The sequence below is a fragment of the Babylonia areolata genome, chromosome 4 (genome assembly GCF_041734735.1).
Source record: "Babylonia areolata isolate BAREFJ2019XMU chromosome 4, ASM4173473v1, whole genome shotgun sequence".
NCBI lineage: Eukaryota > Metazoa > Mollusca > Gastropoda > Neogastropoda > Buccinidae > Babylonia > Babylonia areolata.
Window position 1 is genome coordinate 50,486,039 of NC_134879.1, and position 27,500 is coordinate 50,513,538.

Sequence of the window (27,500 nt, forward strand, 5' to 3'; positions counted from 1 at the left end):
GTCAGTTTGATGTTCTCAGTAGTGGTGGAAAGAGAAAAACTTTCCAGTAATAATTGTTTCAGGAATGATATGTTCCTGGATCATGTCTGCCTGCAGCTGTATGTTCTTAGCTCTTTTTTTTAAAACTCTGTGCTATGGGGGCATTGTGCAGATTGTTGATGTCACAACACCATACACCTTTGAGGAAACCACCGCATGAAAGTACACTGTAGCTCAAAGGAAATAACTCTGAATATATGTAATTTTCATGACAGGAAAATCATCTGTTGCTGGCAAACTGTCATTGAGAATATATCTTTTTTTCTCTCACACCCAGGTATCAATTTATGAAACACGCAGTGATGGGCAAAACAATTTGATCAACTCCCTCATCATTGCAGGTTCCTACGGCATTCCTGAGGTATGGTTTAAACACAGACAGATAATAGACAGGTGTGAATGATTATGTGTTTTGTTTTGCTGTTGCTAAAGGTAGCCATTCATGTTTTGTAACTTTATAAGAATAGTTATCTCTTACATCACATACACACTTGCTTGTTTGCTTACACAGACACAGCCACACAGAGAGCTACACAGACACAGACACACAGACACACACACACACAGACACAGACACAGACACACACACCACACTGCACACACACATACAGTCACATACAGATACAAATGTGCTCAAGCTTAAAGACACATGCACACACACACACACACACACACACACACACACACACACACACACACACACACACACACACATACACAAATGTGCAGCACATGATTTGCGTGCAAACACACACATAACAGATATATGAGTGTGCAATCACATGCATATGCACGCACACACACGCACGCACTCACTCACACACACACACACATACACACACACACACACACACACACACACACACACACACACAGAGGTATATGTGCAGGCATGTGTACATATTCTAGTTGAGGATTATATGCGCAACACTAAACTTGCAGACAGAAACAAGAAAATACATTTATTGTTGGCGCTGCACTAGCACTGTGACAGCACGCTCTCCCTGAGGAGAGCAGTCCGAATTTCACGCCAAGGAATCTGTCGTGACAAAAAGTACAAAACAGTGCATCGAAGTGCAATAGACCTTGGACATTTTTGCTTGCTTTGAATGATAGAGTTTTTTAAATGTGTTTTTCTCTCCTAACTTCATGTGTTTAGAAGTTTTTTTCTTTTATTTCTTTATGTCGTAGTTACACATGTGTGTGAATGTGTGTAGTTACACATGTGTGGATTTCAAAGAAAAGAAGAAACACTAGCAGTAGCAATCAAACTTGAAGATGCCTACAATAAAGTCCAGTTTGCACACCTCATGGAGCTGCTACTAAGTTATGGAGTAAGTTTGACACTGACTAGATGGATAGCAGCAGCGCTTCAGGAAAGAACCGTCGCCCTACGCCTCGAAGATTGGATGTCTGCACCTTCTAAACTATCCATGGGACTGCCACAAGGATCTCTGCTCTCTCCTGTCCTCTACAACGTCTACATGAAGGGCCTTGCAGACTTAACAACAATGGAATAGCTCGGGTGCTTACTCTTGCGGATGATGGCCTGGTCTTCGAAAGATGCTCAGGGAAGAACTGAAGCCGTCCAGAAACAACTAAACAATATTGCTCAATGGTGCAAAGACACAGGATCTTCCATCAATCCAGTGAAAGCCCAAACGTTGCTGTGCACCCTCAACAACAGAACCGCGAGTCATTCGACGGGATTCAGATCGAGAAAACCGAATGCCTACGCTACCTAGGAATACAGTTCGACAGGATGCTGACCTTCAGAAAACATACGGAAAATCACCTTCACCTTCACCTTCACCTCTCCCGTAGTCTGGGTTCAGACCGTTGGGGCACCGCTGCTGACCTGGCCACCACCCCTCTCCACTCTTCACGGTTTTCTGATTTCCTCAGGGCGTCACCGAGCGTCAAGCCTGTCCATCCCCGGATGTTGTCTTCCCATGTATGCTCACCGCATACGGAAAATACTGTTCTCAAATACAAAAATGGTCTGTCAGTCTTAAAAGCAGTGGCAACCAAAGGTATTGAACAAGGCCACCTCTTCCTGCTATACCAATCACTCGTCCTCAGTGTGATCGAATACGGACTTGGGCTAACAACACCGTCTCAAAGCAACCTAAAATTAGAAAGAGTTCAAAATGAAGCTATGAGGCTGATCCTTGGAACAGCAAAAGACACGCCCACGGAAACCATGCGATACCTGCTTGACCTTCCTTCAGTGCAGGCCAGAAAAAAGTTAGAACAGGTTAAGACCTACTTCAGAGCATTAGAAAACCCTCAAAACCCACTGAATGATGAAGATGAGGCATGTGTGTGTATGCATGCCTACACTGTAGGAGCAACAGAATATTGGAACGTGCGGGTGTGCATATATATATTTGTATATATGTGTGGGGGGTTGGGGGTGGGGGATACGGGCGTATGTGTGTGTGCTTGTACAGGTAAGTGTGCCTCTGTGTGTGTGTGTGTGTGTGTGTGTGTGTGTCCGCCGTGGAAGCTGCGATACGTAGCCTAGAAATGAGTGTGTGGAGGAAGGGGGTTGTTGGGGGGTGGGGGTGGGGGTGCAGGGTAACGTGTGTGTGTGTGTGTGTGTATGTGTGTGTGTGTGTGTTGGGGATCATGTACGTTTATGTGTATTTGATTGTGCTTTCATATCTGTGAAACTGCATGTTTGTTGCATATCTGTTATGCATATGTGTGTGTGTGAATGTGTGTCTGCATGCTTTACATTTATTTGCTTATTTATCATCATTGTTGTCTTTTTTATTTATTTATTTTATTTTATTTTATTTTATTTTATTTAGGTATTGATTTATTTATTTGTGCGCTTACAGTTGACTTCATCAAGTTTTTGCGCTTTACAGATATTATCAGTATTAGTAGTAGTTCTGTTTTATGTATTTATCAGTTATCTATTTATTTATTTACTTATTTCTTTTTATTCTATTCATTTTTCTTTTGTTGTTGTTGTTTGTTTTGTTTTGTTATTTTATTTTATTGTTTTATTTTATTTATTTATCTTTTTTTCTCAAGGCCTGACTAAGCGCGTTGAGTTACGCTGCTGGCCAGGCATCTGCTTGGCAGATGTGGTGTAGCGTATATAGATTTGTCCGAATGCAGTGACGCCTCCTTGAGCTATACTGATACTGATACATGTGTGTGAAATATTGGTTTGAAAGTACTTTGATATCTTTCTGCACATGATTTCATGCAAAATAAATGGATTTAGTCTTAGTAGTAATGTATCTTTAAAAATTTTTTTTTTATCATTATTGTTGTTGTTGTTGAACTTCTTCTTCTCATTGCTGTTATTTCATTGGTGCAGGTAATGTTGTGCTTCCATGGGAAAGTGTTCCGTGGGAATCGAACCATCAAGTACGATTCATCCAGCTTCGACGCTTTCATCTCTCCCAACATGCCGCCGCTGGTATCCATGGACATCGACATTCATGGTAAGAATGAGCAATACTTGTTTAAGAAGACAAAAAAAAAAAGAAGAAAAAACCCAACAAACAAACCCCAAACCCCACTTTTTTGCCTTCGTTAATGTTTGTAGTTGCCTTGGGACACCGCCCCTTCCCCCCCCTACAGTTATGCCAGTGAGAAGTTATGCTCCAGGCAGGGCCACCCAAACTGACAGAACGAAGGGCAGAGGACGGACATGGTGTGTGATCCACTGATCCTCCAGGTTGGGGGTAGATACAGAGCTAAAAACCTGATCCTGTCAAAAAAAAAAAAAAAAAAGAAAAAGAAAAAAAGAAAAGAAAAAAAAGTTATGGAAACGGAAACAAAACAACAAGAACAACAACAATTGTATTCATTCAGAATTTTACAGAGTGCTAAATGATACAGCTACATCACATTAGAAGAAGAAGGGGAAAAAAAAGGACATATGTTCTGTAGAAAAAAACCCCAATCTACTTTTGTTTTGTTTTTAGTCACAGCACTTCATCTGTACCTCAGAGAATGTTATGAACTTTCGAGGACACAATGAATTAAAGCTCTTTGATTTATCATCATTATTATGATAATCACCACTGTCGCTATTAGCATAGCTGAACTTTTCTTCTTTTTTTTCATATTGCGGTCAAATGTTTGACAAGTAAGGTGAAGGAAAACAAGAAAAATGATTCGTTTTGTTTATTTATTTATAGTCTGTTCATCTAAGATAATGATATTAGACTGAGGAACCAACAACCACAAAAGAAACAAAAGACAAACTACTGACAAACAAACAAAAAACTAAAGGAAACATACCAACATTATATATGTGTGGGAGGGAGTAGTTCTGTATCATACACATTTCTGTATTGGCATTTTTTTTGTAGATTTGTCCCCCATTGACAGGGATAGAAGGCTGTGTGTGTGTGTGTGTGTGTGTGTGTGTGTGTGTGTGTGTGTTTTCTTCAGTTTAACGTCTATTCACTATAAGTGTTTTTAGACGGAAAAGAGTAAAGTAGTGTATAAAGGAAAGGGAATGCATGTGAATATTAGTGTAAAAAAGAAAAAAAAAGAAAAAAAAAGTACATGTTATGTATCAGAGGAAAAGTATATTATAAGAAAAAGTCTAAAGAGGTTGTGGTGTGTATTGAATGAGTTGTCATGGGAAGGAGAATATGCATATGCATATCAACAAGTATTAACCTACAACAATGTAAATATAAATAACAGTATTAAATATAATATATCAAAGGAGGATACCAACTGGACTGGAGTTTAAAATTTCTGAAAACATTCTAAGCAATGAATAATCATTCAAAATCTTTTCAGTGGCTAATGAAATATTGGAAGAAAAGTCATCAACTACATCTTTAGGAATTAACTGTCTTATGCTCGGACAATGAATGAGTAGATGACTTACAGTTATTTGCTTACCGCATATACATTTTATATTTTTAGAAAATTTTGTACGAAAGGCATTTAAACGAACTCTATACATTAGACTTGTAATTTGTCTTGAATGTGCTGCTCGTGTCAAATTGAGAAAATGTTTGGGATTAGCTGCATTCTTTGTGTTTACACAACATTGGTAATATTGATTATTTGAATCTATAAGTAATTTCTTAAATCGATTTCTAGATACATTTTCTATACAACTAATGTATTCATGTAGATCTAACTGGATGTCAAGCTGTATTGCGCCTTCGAAATTACGTGCTGCTCTTCTAGCTGCTTGGTCTACCCACTCATTTGAAGATATTCCACAGTGTGAAGGTACCCAATAGAAAGTTATTTGTCAGTTGGTGAATAATATTTTTATTTCCATTGTCATCTCAATTCGCTTCTTTGAATTTGAAGATTCTATAGCTTGTAATACTGACTTCGAGTCTATACATAATAGAATTTCACTGACAGTTTTCGGAATGTCTGAAATATAATTTAAGGCCATAAGTATGGCTATAAGTTCAGCTGTGAAAATGGAATATTGTCTACCAGTATAGTATATTTTTTCTATTCTAAATGAAGGAATTACAAAAGCCGCTCCTGAATTACCATCTTCTAGAACAGATCCGTCTGTGTATATTTTTAGATAATTAAAATATTGATTTTCTATATGGGAGAGCACTTCAGGTTTTAACAAAAATGGTGACTGGTTCTTAGATAAATCTGTATAATCCACTGCTCCCATTCAGCGACTGGTGAAAAAGTAGGTATTTTTGCAATTTGCTTGTCTTCTGATTCCGTAGCACTAATGATATCTGATGCAGATATATTAATGGTTGTCATAGACTGTATCGTCTTAGCTCTTTTAGCAAAATCTTTTTGTGAACTTAAATTAGCTTCTTTTGAAAAGGTTTCATATGCGAAAGATTCGATAACGAATTTCGCGGCTGACGCTTTCCTTTGTTCATCAAGAGATAAAACACCAGCTTCTCTGTAGGTCCCTAAATTTGATGTAAGAATGGGCACACCTAGAGCAAGTTTATAAGCCTTACAATCGATGCTTTGTAGCTTCTTTAACAAATGCAATGGAGCACTGAAAAATACCTCTTGAGCGTATGTCAAGCGTGAACGTACGAGAGAGGTTGCGAGAGATATCAACGCTTTGGTATCTTGCCCCCAGTGCTGTTTACAAACTATTTTAAGGAAATTTAGACCTGTTCTTGCTTTGTTTAATATATAGTCAATATGATAATTCCACGAAAGCTTTGAAGAAAGATAGACTCCCAAAAATTTAACATATTGTGTATATCTGATGATAGAACCATTTATTGTAAACACGGGGAGCTTTTCTGGGTCTGATCCTGTATTAAATAGCATCATATTTGTTTTTTCTAAGGACAATGATAAGCCATTTTCTGTCAAAAAGTTGCTGATTTTATCAAGTTCCCGCTGGTGTATTTTCTTTATGTAATTCAATGTCCTAGTAGGCGTTTTATTTTTCATTGTCACCTTCATCCATAAACAAATGTCATCAGCAAACTGAACCAAGACTGTATCTTTAGCTAGCTTGTTAGGTAGATCTGCAAATAATATATTGAATAAAATCGGTGAAATTACTTATCCTTGTGGTAACCCCATATGTAATTGTCTGGGGTTTGAGTAGGTATTTCCTATTCTTACTTGTATAAATCTATCTGATAAGAAACTTCTAATATAATCATACATGTTGCCTGTGATACCGATTTTTCAGTTTATATAAAAGTCGAGCGTGCCACACTTAGTCGTATGCTTTTTTCACATAAAAAAGTCGCTCGTACGTTTTTTCGCTTTGCAAACTGTTGCTTTACCTGTGTAGTCAGTTTGACTAGATGTTCTGTGGAGGATCTACCTTTTCTAAAGCCAGCTTGGTTTATAGGAATAGTTTATAGTGTGTGTGTGTGTGTGTGTGTGTGTGTGTGTGTGTGTGTGTGTGTGTGTGTGTGTGTGTGTGTGTGTGTGTGTGAATGAAAGTGAGTGAGTGAGTGTGTGTGTGTGTGTGTGTGTGTGTGTGTGTGTGATTCTGCATGTGTATTCTTCATGTTATTGTCTGTCAACATGTAACAGTTTGTAAATACAAAGAACAGTGAGTAAAGTTTCCTTAATCAGAAGAGCATGAAAACGGTACATCATTGCAGGTGAGAAATACCAGGCTGTTGAGTTAATGGAAAGTCTTCTGTATTAGCACAAAGAGTTTATTTGAATCAGTTGCAGTGTGTGTGTGTGTGTGTGTGTGTGTGTGTGTGTGTGTGTGTGTGTGCGCACATACGTGAATGTATGTGCATATGAGAGGGGAGGGTGCACACATGTGTGTGTGAGAGTGTGTATTTTTGTAATGTTTGTCTGTGTCTGTTGAAACATATTGTACTCAACTGTATTGTCCACCCACTTCCTTATGACAAGAGAAGTCTTTGTGTGCAATGAATTTCCCATGTTGCTCTTCCCCCATTTCACTCTGCACACTGTGCATGTCTGTGTGGGTTTCAGTGGACTGGCCAGCTGTGCTTCAAAGTGGAAAAAAGAAGTTCTGTGTGCACACCAACTTGTCTAGCAAAGTTGGGATCTTACATCTGTTTCCTGGAATCGAGAAGGACACGGTATGTACTGTCAGCATGTCTGTTCAGACAAACCACCATGCTGCTGGATAACTTTGAAAGAAAACAATACAGCTACAGGTTTAAAGGACACACTTACTTTTCATATCTGCAGTATTGGTCAGGTGTGCATTCATGGTTATTCTGTTTGGTTTTTCTTTTGCGTTCCATGTCTCTTCATTCTGTGTCTAACCCTGCCCTTCCCCCTCGGTCAGTCCATGTCGGGGTTTCGTGAACACTTAGACACTCCTGCTTCTTTGGAATCATGATCAGTTGTGCTCCATAGTCCACAGTCCTCAGCCAGTTTACTGGTGGCACCCCATAGTCTGTCGACAAGTCTGAGGTGTCTCTCTCTACTGATTGCTGCCAGTAAATCCTGGGGCTGTTTTCTTTTTGTCTGGCCTGTATGTGTCCGATTCACAACATGGCGTGCAGTTCTTGTCGCTGGTTGCCTCAATACATGTGCCTGCCAGCGGAGATGTCATCTGCAGATGATGGTTGACACAAGTTAATGTTAATAATGCTAGATAGTACTTATATGGCTCAAACTCCCTATGTAATGGACTCTAAATGCCTCACATGAAACAGTACATATTCAGTAGTGCATGATACCATAGCTCTGTACAAGAAAAAAATAACATATATGTATATCTTTATACACCAAGATTTTACCGCAGATTGCACATATGAACAATCGCGCGCGCGCGCACACACACACACACATGCACAAAATATCACACACACACACACACACACACACACACACACACACACACACACACACATACACACACACAGAGTGCACACACACGGTAAACACCCACCCACAGTCACACACACTACATGCTGATTGTCAGTATAAAGGAGAGTGGGGTGGGTGGGTGGAGAAAGGCTGCAGCCAAACAGCTATGCTCCATCACACCAAAAGACCTGTTTTAACTGGTGGGTTTTCAGAAGTGTTTGAAAGAGGACAGTATTGGTAAGTGACGGAGATCCTGAGTAAGTGAACTCTCGACAGAAGGTGCTTGATACTGAAAGGCCACCAGGCCAAAAGTCTTTGAAGAGGTTTTAGGGACTCGAAAGAATTGCCAGTGGAAATATCTCCTGGACCTTTTCATTTGAAATAAAACCATGCTGTTTGAAAAATAGGATCTTACATTTCATAAACAGGTCACTTAAGAGCAACAATGTGTTTGTTGCATCATCAATTGAGAGAAATGAATAATTATTCTTGTGTGATCAATTTCAATCTGTGAAAGAAGCGTATTTTGTATAATTATTAATCGTGTGTGCGTGTGTGTTGGGTGTGTTTGTGGGTGTGTGTATGTATATGTGTGTGCGTTGGGTGTGTTTGTGTGTGTGTATGTATATGTGTGTGTGTTGGGTGTGTTTGTGTGTGTGTATGCATATGTGTGTGTGTGTGTGTATGTATATGTGTGTGTGTTGGGTGTGTTTGTGTGTGAGTATGCATATGTGTGTGCGTTGCAGGTGAAAGACTTCCTGCTCTCCATGAAGGGTGTGGTCCTGCTGACATTTGGCAGCGGTAATGCCCCCAGTAATCGTGCTGACCTGATGACCCTGATCCGTGAGGCCACCACATCGGATGTCCTCATTGTCAACATCACCCAGTGCAGTCGTGGCAATGTCAGTGCTGCCTATGCCACTGGTGTGGTAAGTGTCAATTAATCACACATATAATATACAGTGGCCCATTGGTGCAGACTCCGACAGGGGTCTGGTATTGTATTGTATTACTCTTTTTGTTGTTGTTGTTCACAATAGATTTCTTTGTGTGACATTTGGGATGCTCTCCCCAGGGAGAGCGTGTCGCTACACTGAGAGTGCCACCCATTTTTTGTATTTTTTCCTCCCTGCAGTTTAAAAAAAAAAAATTGTTTTCCTACCGAAGTGGATTTTTCTACAGAATTTTGCCAGGGACAACCCTTTTGTTGCCGTTGTTTCTTTTACGTGTACTGAGTGCACGCTGCACACGGGACCTCGGTTTATTGTTCCATCCAAATGACTAGCATCCCAACCATCACTCAAGGTGTAGTGGAGGGGGAGAAAATACTGTCGCCTGTTCAGGATTCGAACCAGTGCACTCAGATTCTCCCGCTTCCTAGGCGAACGCGTTACCTCTAAGCCACCACTCCTGTCCAGTGTAAACCACTATAATAATAATAATAATAATAATGTACATTTATATAACCCCCTTTCTCTCTAAGAGCTCAGGGTGCTTTACATGAAACAAAAATATTACAAGTTACATAAAACATTCATGACCACTCTTTCTCAAAAACCTCTCACCCCCAGTCCCCCCACTCACACTCTCCCCCTCCCACTCTACATACATCCAAAGTAAGCTGACATGGGTGGTGTTGGAGAACAAGGAAGCTGAGAGTGCTTATAGATAGGTTTTAGTGATGAGCGAAAAGCAGAAATAGAATCAGATGCACAGATATGATGAGGAAGGTTATTTCAGATGTGAGGAGCAGCAAAAAAGAAAGAACGTTCACCATAGGTTCTTGTATTGACACGAGGAAGTTTCAAAAGGTAACAGTCAGAGGAAGAGTGGAGATTTCCTGCGGGAGTGTAAACACTGATAAGGTCAGAAAGATGTAGGTCCTGCGGTGTGGAAAGCAGAATAGCAGAGACACGCAACTTTGTATTTAATTCTCGCTTCCATGGGGAGCCAATGTAGAGTGCGGAGGTGGGGAGAAATGTGATTAGTACGTTGGACGTCAGATGGGCAGCATTGTTTTGTTAGTGGTTTCAACAGAAAGGTACTGACTGATAGAGTTGATGCGACGAAGTTCACAATCGACTATGCGTATCAGATTTACTACCTGAGCATGCATGCTGAGGTTTGAGTCAATAATGACTCCAAGATTCCTTGCTGATTTAGAAAACTGAACTGTGGCATCACCAAACACAATAGAGGCGGAGGAAGAAGTAGATGTGGGCATTCTTGCAGAGGAAATAATCATAGCTTCAGTTTTATCATCATTCAACTTTAGTTTGTTGAATGTCATCCAGGATTTAACATTGAGAATACAAACCTGCATTGACAGAATCAGACTGTGTACTTGGTTTGGTTCTGCAGACTTTTGTAGCTGAGTATCATCAGCAAAAGAGTGGTGATGCTGCTTATATGGAAAAATCAAAATTAGGTGTGGCCAGTGACCTCTTTAAGTACATTACCTCCCTTCTCCATGCCTGTGCCTGCACCCTCTTTTCCCGGCAGCCATCTTCCATCCTGCCCCTGTGCCTTTGAGTGGCTAATTTTTCTTTATCTTTTTTTCATTCTATCATTGCATTGACTTTCTTTCAGTGTATGTTGTCGTGCCTTCTAACAGGACACAAGACTATCGTGCTTGTCTGGGTGATCTGGCCAAAATCAAGCTCGGGTCACTCTCAACTTGGGGGACACAGAGGGCTCATGTGGACATTTGTTGTGGTCGGATATGCAGTGGCACCTTCTTCTTGTTCTTGTTCTTTTTCTTCTTCTCCCTTTTTTTTCTTCTTCTTCTCTGTTTTTTCTTTCTTCTTCAACCCCTCCTCCTCTTCCTTCCACTATGGCAGCTTCTTCTTCCGGAACTCTGTGAAAGAGCAATAAGAGCACTGCACTGAAGAACCGTTCACCACATTCCTACAGCTCTGTCGGTTGTGTGTCAAAGCCTGGGTCTCAGTAAACTGTTTTCCTGTCGATTCTGCAATGGTGTCGGTCCATCATTGTTTTTCCTGTCTTCCCTTCCAACTCCCTTCTTCAATAGTTCCCTGGAGGGTTGTTTTAGCAAGGCCATTTATCTGTCTCTTTCCTGCACTGGTCAGATTCACACCTACACACAAGCACACACACGTGTAGCAAATCATATGAGCGAGAATGGTCTGCAAATATCAACCGAAAAAACACACTTGATGCTTTTTAATAATGGATCAAGTCCAGCAACATTGCCTTCCTTTAAAATTTACGATAACATCCTGGAATATGAAAAAGTAGTTAAATTCCTTGGAGTACACCTTACATCAAAATTAACTTGGAATCATCATATGAATTACATTTTAACAAATGCCAGGAAAACATTAAACTTCTTGAAAATAGTGTGCAAACAACCATTGAGCCAGGACATATTCATTATACTACACCTTTGCACATCACTTGTTCGGTCAAAACTTATATATGCACAAGAAGCATACTTCAGTGCACCGAAATATTTACTGAAAAAAATTCAAAGCATAGACTGCAGAGCATATAAACTGGCATTTGGCTTACCAGTCCATGCTTCCAATAAGAAAACGTACAGTGCAGCGGGAGTATTACCATTAGAGGATTAAAGGGAACTTTCGTGTAGTAAATTTGTCTTGAGAAGTTTAACGGATGAAAATGATTTGGAATCAGAAATAACTCTCAAATCCGACCGCGATTTTCCAAAGAGAGCTAGATCTATATCCTCTCATCCCACACTGGGAACATACACGTCAAGTATTTTAACAAATTCCGGTGTGAATAAAACCCCACATTTTGCTAAAAGGTCTGTAGTATCACCTACACCTGTATGGGAACTTCAAAGAGCGCAATTTGATATAGATCACACTGATCTGACCAAAGATGACAACATAGATTTACTTTCATCGCATATACGAATCCATTTGGAAGAGAAATACCTTAATCATCTAAAGATATTTACAGACGGCTCTGTTGTGAATGGCAGAGCTGGTGCTGCTTTCGTTATTCCAGACCTTAACTTTCAAAACTCATTTCAACTGGGAGAGAATAAGTCCATCTTCACAGCTGAACTCATAGCAGTTCTAATGGCGTTAAATATCCTTTCCGAAAACTATATTTCAGATTCTATTTTGTGTTGATTCTAAATCAGTTCTTCACGCTATTGAACTTATAAAAGAAACGGTTAGGTATGAACTCATTATTGAAATTAACCATTTGATTATCGATTCACAAGCTCTTACTAAGAAGCTCTCACATAACCCTTTGCTGGATTCCTTCTCATTGCAGTTTTTACTATAATGAAAAAGTTGACATTTTGGCTAAAAAAAGGAGCTAGAAGCTCCACGAAGGAGTCAGAATTAAATATTTCGCTTTCACGACCGTTACACCATGGTAGAAAAAGTCCAATGGTCAAGATTTCAGTTTGAGGAAAAACACACCGGTAACTCGGAGTTACATAAGAACTACAGAAAATGTATGGTTTCATGGGAAAACATTACCATAATGGTTTTCATAAGAGGCAAATCATTTCTCTAATCTGCAGATGGAAAATGAATTGTTTTAGGACAAAATATGTCAGTAATGTTTCTTGCATCTGTGGTGTTCACATAACAGCTGGTCATATACCAACTTGCGATATGTTAAAGTCTCACATCCCTGAACTGAAATCATCTTCAGTGTTGACGATCTTAAGCAGTCCATTGCTAATGTATGACTTTTTAAACTCCTTGTTAAATAGTCCAGTTGGTTTGCTGTTATAGGTGTTATATTTACATTAGAAATATGTTATATTGGTTTATTTTTTTTAAATTATTTTTTATTATTATTATTTTTTTAATTCATATATTTTTTAAATTTTTACAAAACTTAAATCAGTCATTTTCTATATGTAACACACACACACACACACACACACACACACACACACACACACACACACACACACACACACACTTTCACTTACTCGCATGCGTACACAGTAATCCCCCCCCCCCTGATCCCCCCTCCACCCACTCGATTTTTTTCCTACCCTCGTCTAATATCACTTACAGTGAAAAGACGTTAAACTAAAGAACAAACGAACATGCACACAACAGCTTCCTTTCCCAAGAGTGTCATTATCTTTTACACACTCACAAGCGTGTAGCGCACTGTGAGAAAGACTCACATACATGTGGTGATTTCACCGGCTCAATGAAACCTGCCACACATCAGTTACACTTGAAATGTAACCTTTTAACAACACCCAAAGACTGGGTAACAGCAACAACTTTTTGTTTTTTGCAGCTTTCAGAACACATTTTAAGCTGTCACTGACTGTAAGTAACTATTCCCCATAGCCTACATTGAATTTTTTTAAAGTAGCAAGATGAACACCATAAAACGCTGAATCACTTTGTTAATGTTGTAATCTCCAAGGCCAAGAGGTCTGCCATGCACCTCAACTTCCCACGCCCCAGGAAGGAGAAGTCTTAACCCGTTGCCTGCCTTGGGATGTGAGATTTACATCCCTTTTGTTGCACTGTTACACACCCACAGGATCTCTCTCTCATGTCCAATTTTCACCAGCAAGTCACTGTTAATGAAGGGAAACAACCTACTTTAGTTTCTCCCTGTGTTCTAGAATGTTAGAAGATTGTTTGCATCCCTTGGACTTTTGCTTGGAGGCAATAGGAAATTCTGAAGTCACTTGCAGATGCGGTTGGTCAAAAGGTGTTGTCCAGCAAAGATCAACATCAGTTCATTTTTCAAAGGTCTACACCCTTAGAAATGGCTCTGGAAATACTGAAAGATATGGACACTGGGGAAGAAAGCCTGTGTGGTGATGATGATGAGGATTCAGGTGCAGATTTGGATGATGATGATAACAGTCACAACCCAATATGTGACACAGAGTGAAAGTTACAGTGATGTAAGTTTTGTGTTGGAGACTGATTAGCAAGCCAGGAGTAAAGTAACAGTGAGCATGAACCAGTTATCAACACAGCACTCTATGCTACAAATGTATTCACAAATCAGCCCCTTCCTATTTCTGTGGCTGCCTTCACCTCTACACTCCATCTCGCTCACTACGATCAGCTTCGGATCCACTCCACTTACGCATACCCAGATTCAAACTCTCGACTGTTGGCCGCCGTTCTTTCTCTGTCTCTGGACCTTGCAATTGGAATGAACTTCCTCTTTCGCTTCGTCAAGTCTCCACACTCAGCTCTTTCAAGTCTGGCCTTAAAACCCACCTCTTCCCAAAATAGCCTCCCTTCCCTGCCTCTTCCTTGTCTTTAGTTTCTCCAGTTTTAGAGTTATGCGTGCGTGAGAATGACTGGTGCGAAAGCGCTTAGATTTGTCTCTGCACAATATTCAGCGCTATATAAGTACCATTATTATTTATTATTATTATTATATTATACAAGCACTGTAACTCTTCAATGGGAAGGGAAGGGGGATGAAGAGAGGGGTGGTCAGTCAAACTGGACACCAGTGGGTCGGGGACGGGGCGGTGGTGGTGGTGGTCTGTTGGCTGGTTGCCAACACATAACGTGCTGGCTGAGTTTTTTTTCGTCAAGCTCTGGTGTAACACTGGGCCACAGGCACCCAACAAAAAGAAAGTTGACTGGAACTCCCCAAATTAATTTTGATGCAGAGAATTTTGAACCATTTGATTTCTTGGAAATAAAATATTCTTTGACTCACAGGCAAAAACAACAATTATACAATGGGATAATGATAAATTTATCATCTGCATAAAATACAATGTATGAGCAATCATCATGCAAAATTTCACGGAGATATCTTTGTATTTGAGGAAGTAATGCATTTTTTTTTTGCACTTGATTGGAAACCGCAAGTTTTTCCTTGGTACACAGGAATGACGAATTTTATTTTGCCAAAATGTTTGACAGGTAAGGGATGTGTGCTGAACTCATTTTTACATGTTCCCCCAAAAGAGAGGGTACCCGTGTACAATGAATTCTCCACACCACTCTCAAGCTGAATAGGAGTGGTAAACAAGGAAGGGTTAGGCACACACCTCGAATTAACTGTCATGAGATGTAACTGTAGTTTGTATTTGTATTTGTATTTTGTATTTGTATTTCTTTTTATCACAACAGATTTCTCTGTGTGAAATTCGGGCTGCTCACCCCAGGGAGAGCGCGTCGCTACACTACAGCGCCACCCATTTTTTTGTATTTTTTCCTGCGTGCAGTTTTTATTTTGTTTTTCCTATCGAAGTGGAATTTTTCTACAGAATTTTGCCAGGAACAACCCTTTTGTTGCCGTGGGATCTTTTACGTGCGCTAAATGCATGCTGCACACGGGACCTCGGTTTATCGTCTCATCCGAATAACTAGCGTCCAGACCACCACTCAAGGTCTAGTGGAGGGGGAGAAAATATCGGCAGCTGAGCCGTGATTCGAACCAGCGCGCTCAGATTCTCTCGCTTCCTAGGCTGACGCATTACCTCTAGGCCATCACTCCAACAACAGTTGCTGTTTTTTTTTTTTTTTTTTTTTTTTTTTGGTGGGGGGGGGGGGGGGGGGGGGGGGGGGAGGGACATTTAAAAATGAGATCAGCATAGACCAAAGAGCATTTCAAGATAAGTCTACATCATTCTTTAGGGGGTGGGGGTGGGGGGTGGGGGTAGGGTGGTGTGTTTGGGGGGATTGCATGGTAGGCCCCTCAACTGTATGGACTATAGGCCAGTGTGTGCATCAGTTTCATGTCTAACACTGGACCAGTTGCCCAACCTGTACACAGGCCCTGAAGGACGCTGGTGTGATCCCCGGGGGAGACATGACACTCGAGGCGGCCCTGTGTAAACTGAGCTACCTTCTGGGCAACGATGACTTGTCCTCCACGGAGCGCAAAGAGGTCAGTGGCATTAACTGCCGAACCTGTAGTCATTTTTTGGGCATGCTCCTTTTGTGTGTGTATGGACATGGAAGTGTGTGTGTGTGTGTGTGTGTGTGTGTGTGTGTGTGTGTGTGTACCCTCCCACCCACCCAGGCTTAGATGCCAGTACACAGACACAGACACAGACACACAAACTTAGACACACACACACACACACACACACACACACACACACACACACACACACACACACACACACACACACAAAGACACATACACACACACGCGCGCGTGCAAACACACACACACACACACTCCCACACACACTCTCCCACTCACTCACACACATTGTTTCTCTCTCTTGTTCTGTCTCTCTCTCCCTCTCGGTCTCTCTCTTTCTCTGTGTCTATTTAATGCATGAAATAAGAATACAGTATGATGATACATTATAGTCAACATGTTTCTCTCACAGATCTGCTCCCCCCCCCCCCCAACGCCCCCCGTAATCTAGTCCGAATTAACTATAGAACAGTAGAACTGTTGACATATTACATGTATGAAATCAGATGCTGACGCGCGCCATCTGTGGGGAGATGACAGACAGTGAACCGGCAGCCTCGACCACGAACTGATTGAGGGGGTGGCACGCACCCTGTCACTGTCCAGCTACCTGGTGCTGTTTGCTGATAGTGCTTTGCCCTCATGAGAGACTTTTCAAGCTGAATGTGTAAGGTTCAGTTGTTGGTTTTTTTTAAGCTTTTTTTTTATTTTCCCATTTTTATAACACATGGACAATTGACATGAAGACATAAATGAATAAATACATATATTGGGAAAAGAGAAAAGACAAATCCGACAAAAACATAGTAACAATAGGAAAATAAAACAAAAACAAACAACAACATTAAAAAAAACCCCCAAAAAACAAAAACAAAACAAAACAAAAAAAAAACAACAAAAACAACAACAACAAAAAACAACAACAACATATAATTGATATACATCTAGATGTTGCATATATTTTGTTTTTGAATGTTTTTTGTTTCCTAACCATATAGCTTGTGTTTTTTTTGTGTTCATGAAAAGTCCTGAAAACTTGCCAAATTGTTCTACATGTCGAATAGATCTTTCAAACGATAAACCGTTCCCAGTATTCACCAACTGTGCATTGTCAGCATATTCTGATATTTTATTATCTTTATCATTTATCTTTATACCTTTTATATCTTTATCCTCTCTAATCATTATAGCTAAAATTTCTACACATAATATAAACAAATAAGGAGAGAGTGGGTCACCCTGTCTACAACCTCTTTCTACAAAGAACCATTCTGTCGTTTGACCGTTGACTATAACAGTTGACTTTATTCTGTTATAAAATGTTTGTATCCATCTACATATATTGTCTCCAAATCCATATGCGCTCAAAGCTTCAAATGAAAAGTTCCAGTCAAGTGAATCAAACGCTTTCTCAAAATCTAAGCAAATCAGAAGTCCAGGTAATTGTCGTGTTTCTAGGTAATCAATTAAATCGTATATGAGTCTTATATTGTCTCCCAGGTATCTTTTAGCAACAAAACCTGTCTGGTCTTCGTCAATTAATTTTGTAAGAACCATCTTTATTCTATTTGCAATGCACGTCGATCCAATTTTATATAAAACATTTAGAAGTGAGATGGGTCTCAAGTTCTTTATATATTCTTTAGATTTGTCTGGTTTCGGGATACACGTTATGATTCCTTCTTTTTGAGTGGCCGAAAGTTCTCCATCTTTCATTGATTGGTTCAGAGCACGCACTACAAAAGGACCCAGTTTATTAAAAAAAAAAAAAAAAAAAATTCCGCTCCAAATCCATCTGTGCCAGGACTCTTTCCATTTTTCATATTTTTTAACGCTAAACTAGCTTCTTCTAAGCTTACTTCTCCTTCCAACAAATACTTTCATCATCTGATAGTGTAGGCAGCTCACTAACTAAATCCCTTATATTGCATGCATCAAAAGTTTTCTGTGTGTATAGATTTCTATATGTGACCAAGCGCGCTATGCTTGCTCCAACACTATTCACGCACAAGCCAGAGCAGACGACGTTTTTCCTCCTAACCCTTGCACAGAATATGTGACGTCACTCTGCTTACATCATTTTGTCCTGGCCAGACCACCTGCTGACTGCTGGACCAGTGTCGCGTCGCGATTCGTCATTGGCTGAGAGCAAACTTGTGTTTCTGTTCCACAGTATTTAATTAATAGCTCTTTTGTCAGATCAGTAAACTGCAGTGTGCTCAGTACTCTAAGATGTGTGTACTATTCTGTTGAGGTGATTACAAGATAGTGTTTGATTAATATCAGTTATTGGTTAAAACCACCTGATATGTATCAGTCTGTTGATTGTAAGTTAGTTATCATGCTCTCTCCTATACGGCTTATTCCCGTATAGTGCTACATGATAAACTTTGCTTCATTTGAGTCACTTTGACACAGTATGAGCTTTTTGAGTCCAGACCAAGTAATAGTCTTTCCAGCTCAGTTATCATGCTTTCTCCTATACAGCATACTCCGGTATAGTGCCACATGATGATTGATTCATTTGAGTCGCTTTAAATTTAATACAGCTGAAATAGTTTTCCATGGATTAGGTTGTTTGGTTACTTTACTAATTAAGTATAACCCTAGCCCTTTAGTTGCATGGTCTTGGGGACCAGGTGAAGAATAACAGACATGTTGCTTTTATGAGTTTACTGTGTATGTGTACTTGATAGTGAGTATATTTTATAAATTATATGTTAAATATTTTATGTACTAAGTTTGAGGTTTGATTTCCCATTTGGAGTTGGTAGGATGAGTTTGTTGTATTTTGATAATTATGTTGTTATTATATACTATAAGGTATGTTAGTATGAATGGTACTTGACTAAGGGAGTTGCATATAGTTGTTTTGGGCAAATACCAAACCCAGAGGTAGGCACAGCACTGTGTATGCTCCATGCTACCCACATCCATGAATGACTGACTTCCCACTTATGGTGCTTCTGGTGTTCATGTATTGTAGCATATGGTTTTTGTGTTTTGGTTTGGTTTTGGTTCCCTCCTTTATACTTTGTTGATGCGGGTACTCTACCAGTCTTGGTCTTTGCCTCATGTATGCTCATTGTTATACGTACATGCAATATTGACATTGTATTTATGGCTTTTATTTGTTTGTGTCTTGCAGGCACTGTTTTCCTGTCATAGCTGTAGTAAATAAACAATTGAAAGGGCGTCCGCTTTCATATGCTCCTGCCTGCACGAGAACCTGCTATTTTCTACTATTCCTCATTCCACCCCAACCATACCCTTATCACCTGTCCTACTTATCCCTATCTCCACTCCACTCCAACCCTACCCTTACCCCGAGTCCATCACATATAATAAGAATTAACTTCTTGATTTATCTTTATTGGTTCTTTTGTTAGTGTCCATTATGATCTGTCAGTTTGGCCATGCTCTTATTCACATAATGTCTTTTTTTCTAAATTACAAAAATAATTGGTTACCTTTTCTCCTTCTACTATCCATTTTGCTCTTAATCTCAATATAATGCCTTGTATCTTTTTCTCTCTCAAAGACTCTAATTCCTGATGTTTTTCTTTTAACAATTTCATATCTTCTTCTGTTCTGTTTTCTTTCTTTTTTTTTCCCAAAAGATCAATTCCTTTTAATATTTCTTCTTCTTTTTCTTTTGCATTTTTTTCTTCATTGTGGCATAAGCTATAGTTTTAGATCTTATTTTCATGAGCATGAAGTCTATGAATACCTTATCTGAGACTATTAATTCAATGTTCATAGACGAAATTCTGTGAAGGGTCTCCGTATCGTACTGTTCTGTAGAATATTCGCATATAATTTCATCTATTAGTTTATTAATTTCATCTATAAACCGCTTATCTCTGAGTAAACTACAGTTAAATTTCCAAAATGTATTACGTTTTATATTTTTACCAAATCTTAGTTTCAAAATAATCACCCTGTCACTGTCCAGCTACCTGGTGCTGTTTGCTGATAGTGCGTTGCCCTCATGAGAGACTTTTCAAGCTGAATGTAAGGTTAAGTTTTTTTTTTTTTATGTCTGCACATTTAGAAGAAAAAAAGAAGGAAAAAAAAGTTGAAATAGTGTTCATGAATATCAAAGATGTTGAGATGACGTTTGCGTACATGAAGGTGCATGTAACAAAGGCCTTTTCCAAGTCAATAAAAGCAACGTTTCATTTACATTCATGTGCAAAATGCTTTTGAACAGCTGCCGGTAAAGTGAACAGCTGTGATGTTTGCTATATCTATCATCTTGATTTCCAAATAAAACGTCTGTGGGATATAATTTCATACACTTACCAGTACTTCTAAGTATCAAATTTTCTATGTTTTTCCAAAGTATTTTCACAGTTGAGCATTCACAGAAGAAATGTTCAATGAAATCAATTTTACCAGGACAGTATTCACAATTTTCTGAGTCTGCTACTTTTTGTTTGTTTGTTTGTTTGTTTGTTGGGTAGATATTATGACTTATTTTCCACTGTAATTCATGTAAGTGTACATCTTTTGCTGGTTTACTAGGTGAAATTTATGTATAATGATTGAAAGAAAAGTCAAATTTCCTCTTCCAAAATGCACAAACATGTAGGTCTGTAGTTGTACTTTTAGTTCTACTTTTAAAATATTTCTTTATTTCTTTAAGTTTTGCATTGAATGCATTTGCATCACAAATAGAAGTTTCAGTAGATTCCATCGGTAATCCATTGTTTTGTATCCAGGTCTTCCACTGTAATGAAAATGTGTTGTATAGAGCATTGTATTCGAATATTGTGATTCCTTTAGCCTGGTTCAGTGAAAAAGCAACCTCATTTAAATCTAGAAGTCTTTTTTTCTGTTTTATGCATTACATCCTTCATGTGATCTATTCCATTGTCTACCCAGTTTTGAAAACATAGCACATTACCTTTATATTATATATTATTATTGTGAAACAACATCTGGTTTTGAAAATTATGGATGTTCACTGATTCTCTTGTTACTACATCTTTACTGCTCAAATATGTTGTAATTACATCCGACCAAAAATCATTATCTATTTCTTGTAATTCTACTTGCTTTGCTCTACAGTTTACTATAAATATTTTACGATGATTTTGTATTTTGGTTAGATGCCATCTGGGTATTATACTCCAGTTTGCTTCCCTTGCATGATAAAATTTCCAGCCCATAGTAAATTGCATGCATCTTTTTTTTTCTTAAAAAAAAAAAGAAAAGAAAAAAGGTGGGGCCTCAGTTGTATGCAGACAACGGAACACCCATATATCTTTCTTTTTCTCTTTCCTTAAAAAAAAAAAAAAAAAAAAAAAAAAAAAAAAAAAAAAATTGGTGCATCACGTTGCCTCTCTTCATTGGCCAAAAAACCAAAACCAAAACAAACAAACAAAAAAAACTACAACAAAACAACAGCAACAGCAACAACAAACAAACAAAAAATCCCCCCAAAACCAAAACAAAAAACAAAAACAAAACACACACACACACACACACACACACACACACACACACACATTCATTAACAGTTCAGTGTGTCATTGATTTTACTACAGAATGACAATACTGCATCTTGCTATAGTGTTTGCTCATGTTACAATCATGTATGGGTTTTTTAACTGACCTGGAGTGCTTTGTTTTGGTGCTTGTTTCTGTGCCTCTCTCTCTCTCTCACTCTCTCTCTAACAATTGGGCATACTGGTATGGAGTATCGTGTATTTGTGTTTGTGTGCTTGTGCGCATGCTCATGGAAGTCCGCATGTGTGTGAGAGAGAGAGAGAGAGAGAGAGCACATGTGCGTGCGTGCGTGCATGTGTGTGTGTGTGTGTGTGTGTGTGTGTGTGTGAGAGAGAGAGAGAGAGAGAGAGAGAGAGAGAGATCTCGTGATAAAAAGAAGAAAAATCACACAAAAAACAACAACAACAAAATATCAACCAACCAACCAACCAACCAAACAAACAAACAAACAAACAAAAAAACCCTCGAGAGTATTATGTAGCATTTGTGAATGCATAGGCCTCATATCTATGTTGCTGGTATTCGAGTTTTCTCAATGAGAATTCTTTATCAAACATACTGAACGTGTATGGGAGTGCCATAGGGAAATTTGCTGATGCACATTTTCGCAATGAGAATGAGATGATTTAAGTATTTTTCCATTTTAGAAGAAAGACCACTCTTCGCAGGAATTCCAAATAAGGCTTCCGACATGGATAGAACTAATCGTATATTAAATTTTCCCCAAAAAAGCATTTTCTACGCATGACCATATGTGATTAATTTTGTAGCAGTCAAAGAAAAAGTGTTCAACATAATCTACCTCATTAGTGCAAAATGTACATTTGTTGTCGTTAACAATTCCCATTTTGAACAGCAGAATTTTTGTTAATATATATTGTGCAAAATTTTCCAGTGTAACTCCCGTAATCTGCTTTCAGCAGTTGTTTTTCTAGCTAGACCCCAGTGAGTCTTGTCTATTGAGATTCCAAATTTATTTAACCAGAAGTTTTCACAATGAGGTATACAAGCAAACCGTTCAGTCATGCTTGTGCGAAACATTCTTGTCGTTTTTAAATTGTTGCCATTAAAACAGACACTTACATATTCTTGAACTTCATCATAAATATAATTGGGAAAAATCCTTATAAAAGATGTTACAACCTGACGAACTGCAACGTCCTGAAGAAACAGAGCTGGTGATGGTCCTAGAATATCCTGAACCTCTCTAAATGATATGATGGTATTATTGTTCAACAAGTCATGTATGTGTGATATACCTTTGACAGCCCATTCTCTAAAGTATATAACGTTATTCTGATAAGTAATCTTCTCATTATTCTAAATGCATTCCATGCGAAGATTGCCAGGGGTGCTTATTTAATTATTCAGAAGCCACACCTTCAGCGAATTCCATCCAGAACAAAGAGGGGATTTCCTCCAGACCTCTAAATTTCTTTACTCCAACAGTTTAGTCTAAAACGGAAAAATCTCTTCCAAATATAGAAAAGTAAATTCGTGGAATCCACAGCCATTCACATTCATTAGAACCTTCAGACAGGCTGATCAGCCATTCACACTGAAAAGACTGTTGCAAAAGCTTCATGTCAATCATATTTAGACCACCTTTTGAATATTCATTTATAATTACGCGCCTTTTAATCTTTTCAAAGGCTTTTTTATTACAGTTTTTCTTTCTCCATAAAAATCGAAAAAATAATGTATTTACTTCAACCAAAACTTTTTTTCTGGAATAGAAATTGCCTGCTTTTCAAAAATGAACTGTGATGCCAAAAAACTTTTAATCACACATATTTTACCCAGATAGACCAACTTTAAAATTCGGAATGGACTATTTAACTACATTTTTTTTTTTTTTTTTTTTTTTTTTTACATTTAAGCACAACACGTTTTCGGAGACAAGGAACGTTCTGAGAACCCGCGAGGATCGAAGCCATTGGAGTCAGATTTAAGAGAGAAACTCTCGTAGAGTCCTGGTTCAGGTCGCTTCCGTCATGCGGGCTCTCCGAGGCATCTGCAGCAACTGACCTCTCGACTCTCCTAGAGTTCTTGGCAGGCCTTCCTGAGTCACACTCCTGTCCTCTGTCCTGGTCCCCAGAGCGCTGACACTTGCTGCCGTGAGATCGGGAGCAGCCAGGACCTTGGGCACCAAAAGCGCTGTGCAGCGTGCTCTGTCGCTCGGATTTTCTCCCCCTGTCCTGCTCACTCCTGGACCCCGGAGGCCTCGGAGCCTTGTTAGCAATGCATGCATCTTTGAATTTCTAACATATTTACCATATTTAACCCTCCTTCATTATAATCACTTTCCATTGTTTTTCTTTTCACTTTCTCAAAAGCTCTACGGTTGCTATGTTTTCTCTGCCAAACAGAAAAAAAAGACGAATATGGTGTTGATCCGTTTCAAAGCTTTTTCTGGGATACACCACACACACATCACACTGCATGTACATACACCGAAACAGACAGACAGACAACAACAAATAGTAAGAGAGAAAGAAAGAGGAAGAGAACTGAAGAAGAACGAAAAAGAGAGAGATAAAAGGGGGAGGGAAGGACAGGAAGCAACAGAAGGAGACCGAAAACCACTCACTGACAGACACAGAGAGAAAGATAAGAAGACAGACAGACAGACAGAGCTACAATCACAGAGACATACATTGACAGACAGACAGAAAGACAGACCGACAGACAGTTACAATCATAGAGACATACATTGACAGACAGACAGACAGACAGAGTTACAATCACAGAGACATACATTGACAGATAGACAGACAGTTACAATCATAGACATACATTGACAGACAGAGTTACAATCACAGAGACATACACTGATAGACAGACAAACAGAGTTACAAAGAGACATACATTGACAGACAGACAGACAGACAGACAGAGTTACAATAACAGAGACATACATTGACAGACAGACAGACAGACAGACACAGTTACATTCACAGAGACATATATTGACAGACAGACAGAGTTACAATCACAGAGACACACATTGACAGACAGACAGAGTTACAATCCCAAACATACATTGACAGACAGACAGACAGACAGACAGTTACAATCATAGAGACATACATTGACAGACAGACAGACAGACAGACAGAGTTACAATCACAGAGACATACACTGACAGACAGAAAAACAGAGTTACAAAGAGACATACATTGACAGACAGACAGACAGAGTTACAATAACAGAGACATACATAGACAGACAGACAGACAGATAGACAGTGTTACATTCACAGAGACACACATTGACTGACAGAGTTACAATCACAAACATACATTGACAGACAGACAGACAGAAAGACAGACAGACAGACAGAGTTACAATCACAGAGACATACACTGACAGACAGACAGACAGACAGACAGACAGACAGACAGTTACAATAACAGAGACATACATTGACAGACAGACAGACAGACACAGTTACATTCACAGAGACACACATTGACAGACAGACAGACACAGTTACAATCATAGAGACACATAGACAGACAGACAGAGTTAATCACAGAGACACACACTGACAGACAGACAGAGTTAATCACAGAGACACACACTGACAGACAGACAGACAGACAGACAGACAGCGTTACAATCATAGAGACATACATTGAGAGACAGACAGAGTTACAATCATAGAGACATACACTGACAGACAGACAGACAGAGTTACAATCACAGAGACATACATTACCAGACAGACAGACAGTTACAATCACAGAGACATACATTACCAGACAGACAGACAGACAGTTACAATCATAGAGGCATACACAGACAGACAGACAGACAGAGTTACAATCACAGAGACATACATTACCAGACAGACAGACAGTTACAATCACAGAGGCATACATTACCAGACAGACAGACAGACAGTTACAATCATAGAGGCATACACAGACAGACAGACAGACAGAGTTACAATCACAGAGACATACACAGACTGACTGACGGACAGACAGACAGACAAGACAGACAGAGTTACAGTCACAGAGACATACATTACCAGACAGACAGACAGAGTTACAATTATAGAGACATACATTGACAGACAGACAGACAGACAGACAGACAGACAGAGTTACAATCACAGAGACATACATTACCAGACAGACAGACAGAGTCACAATCATAGACGTACATTGAGAGTTACAGTCACAGAGATAGACAGACAGAGTTACAACTACAGAGACATACATTGACAGACAGACAGACAGACAGAGTTACAATATAGAGACATACATTGACAGACAGACAGACAGACAGACAGACAGACAGTTACAATATAGAGACATACATTGACAGACAAACAGACAGACAGACAGGGAGTTACAATCACAGAGACATACATTGACAGACAGACAGACCGACAGACAGGGAGTTACAATCACAGACATACATTGACAGACAGACAGACAGGGAGTTACAATCACACAGACATACATTGACAGACAGACAGACAGACCGACAGACAGGGAGTTACAATCACAGACATACATTGACAGACAGACAGACAGGGAGTTACAATCACAGACATACATTGACAGACAGACAGACAGGGAGTTACAATCACAGACATACATTGACAGACAGACAGACAGACAGACAGACAGGGAGTTACAATCACAGAGACATACATTGACAGACAGACAGACAGGGAGTTACAATCACAGAGACATACATTGACAGACAGACAGACAGACAGACAGACAGGGAGTTACAATCACAGAGACATACATTGACAGACAGACAGACCGACAGACAGGGAGTTACAATCACAGACATACATTGACAGACAGACAGACAGACAGACAGGGAGTTACAATCACAGAGACATACATTGACAGACAGACAGACAGACAGACAGGGAGTTACAATCACAGAGACATACATTGACAGACAGACAGACAGACATTTACAATATAGAGACATACATTGACAGACAGACAGACAGGGAGTTACAATCACAGACATACATTGACAGACAGACAGACAGGGAGTTACAATCACAGAGACATACATTGACAGACAGACAGACCGACAGACAGGGAGTTACAATCACAGACATACATTGACAGACAGACAGACAGGGAGTTACAATCACAGACATACATTGACAGACAGACAGACAGACAGACAGACAGGGAGTTACAATCACAGACATACATTGACAGACAGACAGACAGGGAGTTACAATCACAGACATACATTGACAGACAGACAGACAGGGAGTTACAATCACAGACATACATTGACAGACAGACAGACAGACAGACAGACAGGGAGTTACAATCACAGAGACATACATTGACAGACAGACAGACAGGGAGTTACAATCACAGAGACATACATTGACAGACAGACAGACAGACAGACAGACAGGGAGTTACAATCACAGAGACATACATTGACAGACAGACAGACAGACAGACAGGGAGTTACAATCACAGACATACATTGACAGACAGACAGACAGACAGGGAGTTACAATCACAGAGACATACATTGACAGACAGACAGACAGGGAGTTACAATCACAGAGACATACATTGACAGACAGACAGACAGACATTTACAATATAGAGACATACATTGACAGACAGACAGACAGGGAGTTACAATCACAGACATACATTGACAGACAGACAGACAGGGAGTTACAATCACAGAGACATACATTGACAGACAGACAGACAGACATTTACAATATAGAGACATACATTGACAGACAGACAGACAGGGAGTTACAATCA

At 39.4% G+C, this 27,500-nt stretch overlaps 1 protein-coding gene across 3 annotated transcripts in view; it reads left to right on the top strand.

Annotated features, from left to right (window-relative positions):
• Positions 1-23,616, top strand: part of LOC143281278 (L-asparaginase-like) — a 43,049-nt gene extending 19,433 nt beyond the window's left edge. For 2 of the 3 annotated variants that reach the window (XM_076586407.1, XM_076586409.1), the window contains 6 exons: positions 317-400; positions 3,377-3,503; positions 7,459-7,568; positions 9,054-9,236; positions 16,048-16,161; positions 16,710-21,160. In XM_076586407.1, the coding sequence (XP_076442522.1) occupies positions 317-400; positions 3,377-3,503; positions 7,459-7,568; positions 9,054-9,236; positions 16,048-16,161; positions 16,710-16,775 (684 nt within the window). In that variant the 3' untranslated portion in view covers positions 16,776-21,160. Of the gene's footprint in view, positions 1-316; positions 401-3,376; positions 3,504-7,458; positions 7,569-9,053; positions 9,237-16,047; positions 16,162-16,709; positions 21,161-23,597 lie in introns of those variants that run through there. The other variant, XR_013055113.1, reaches the window with a different exon arrangement.
• Positions 23,617-27,500: the final 3,884 nt, after the last annotated feature.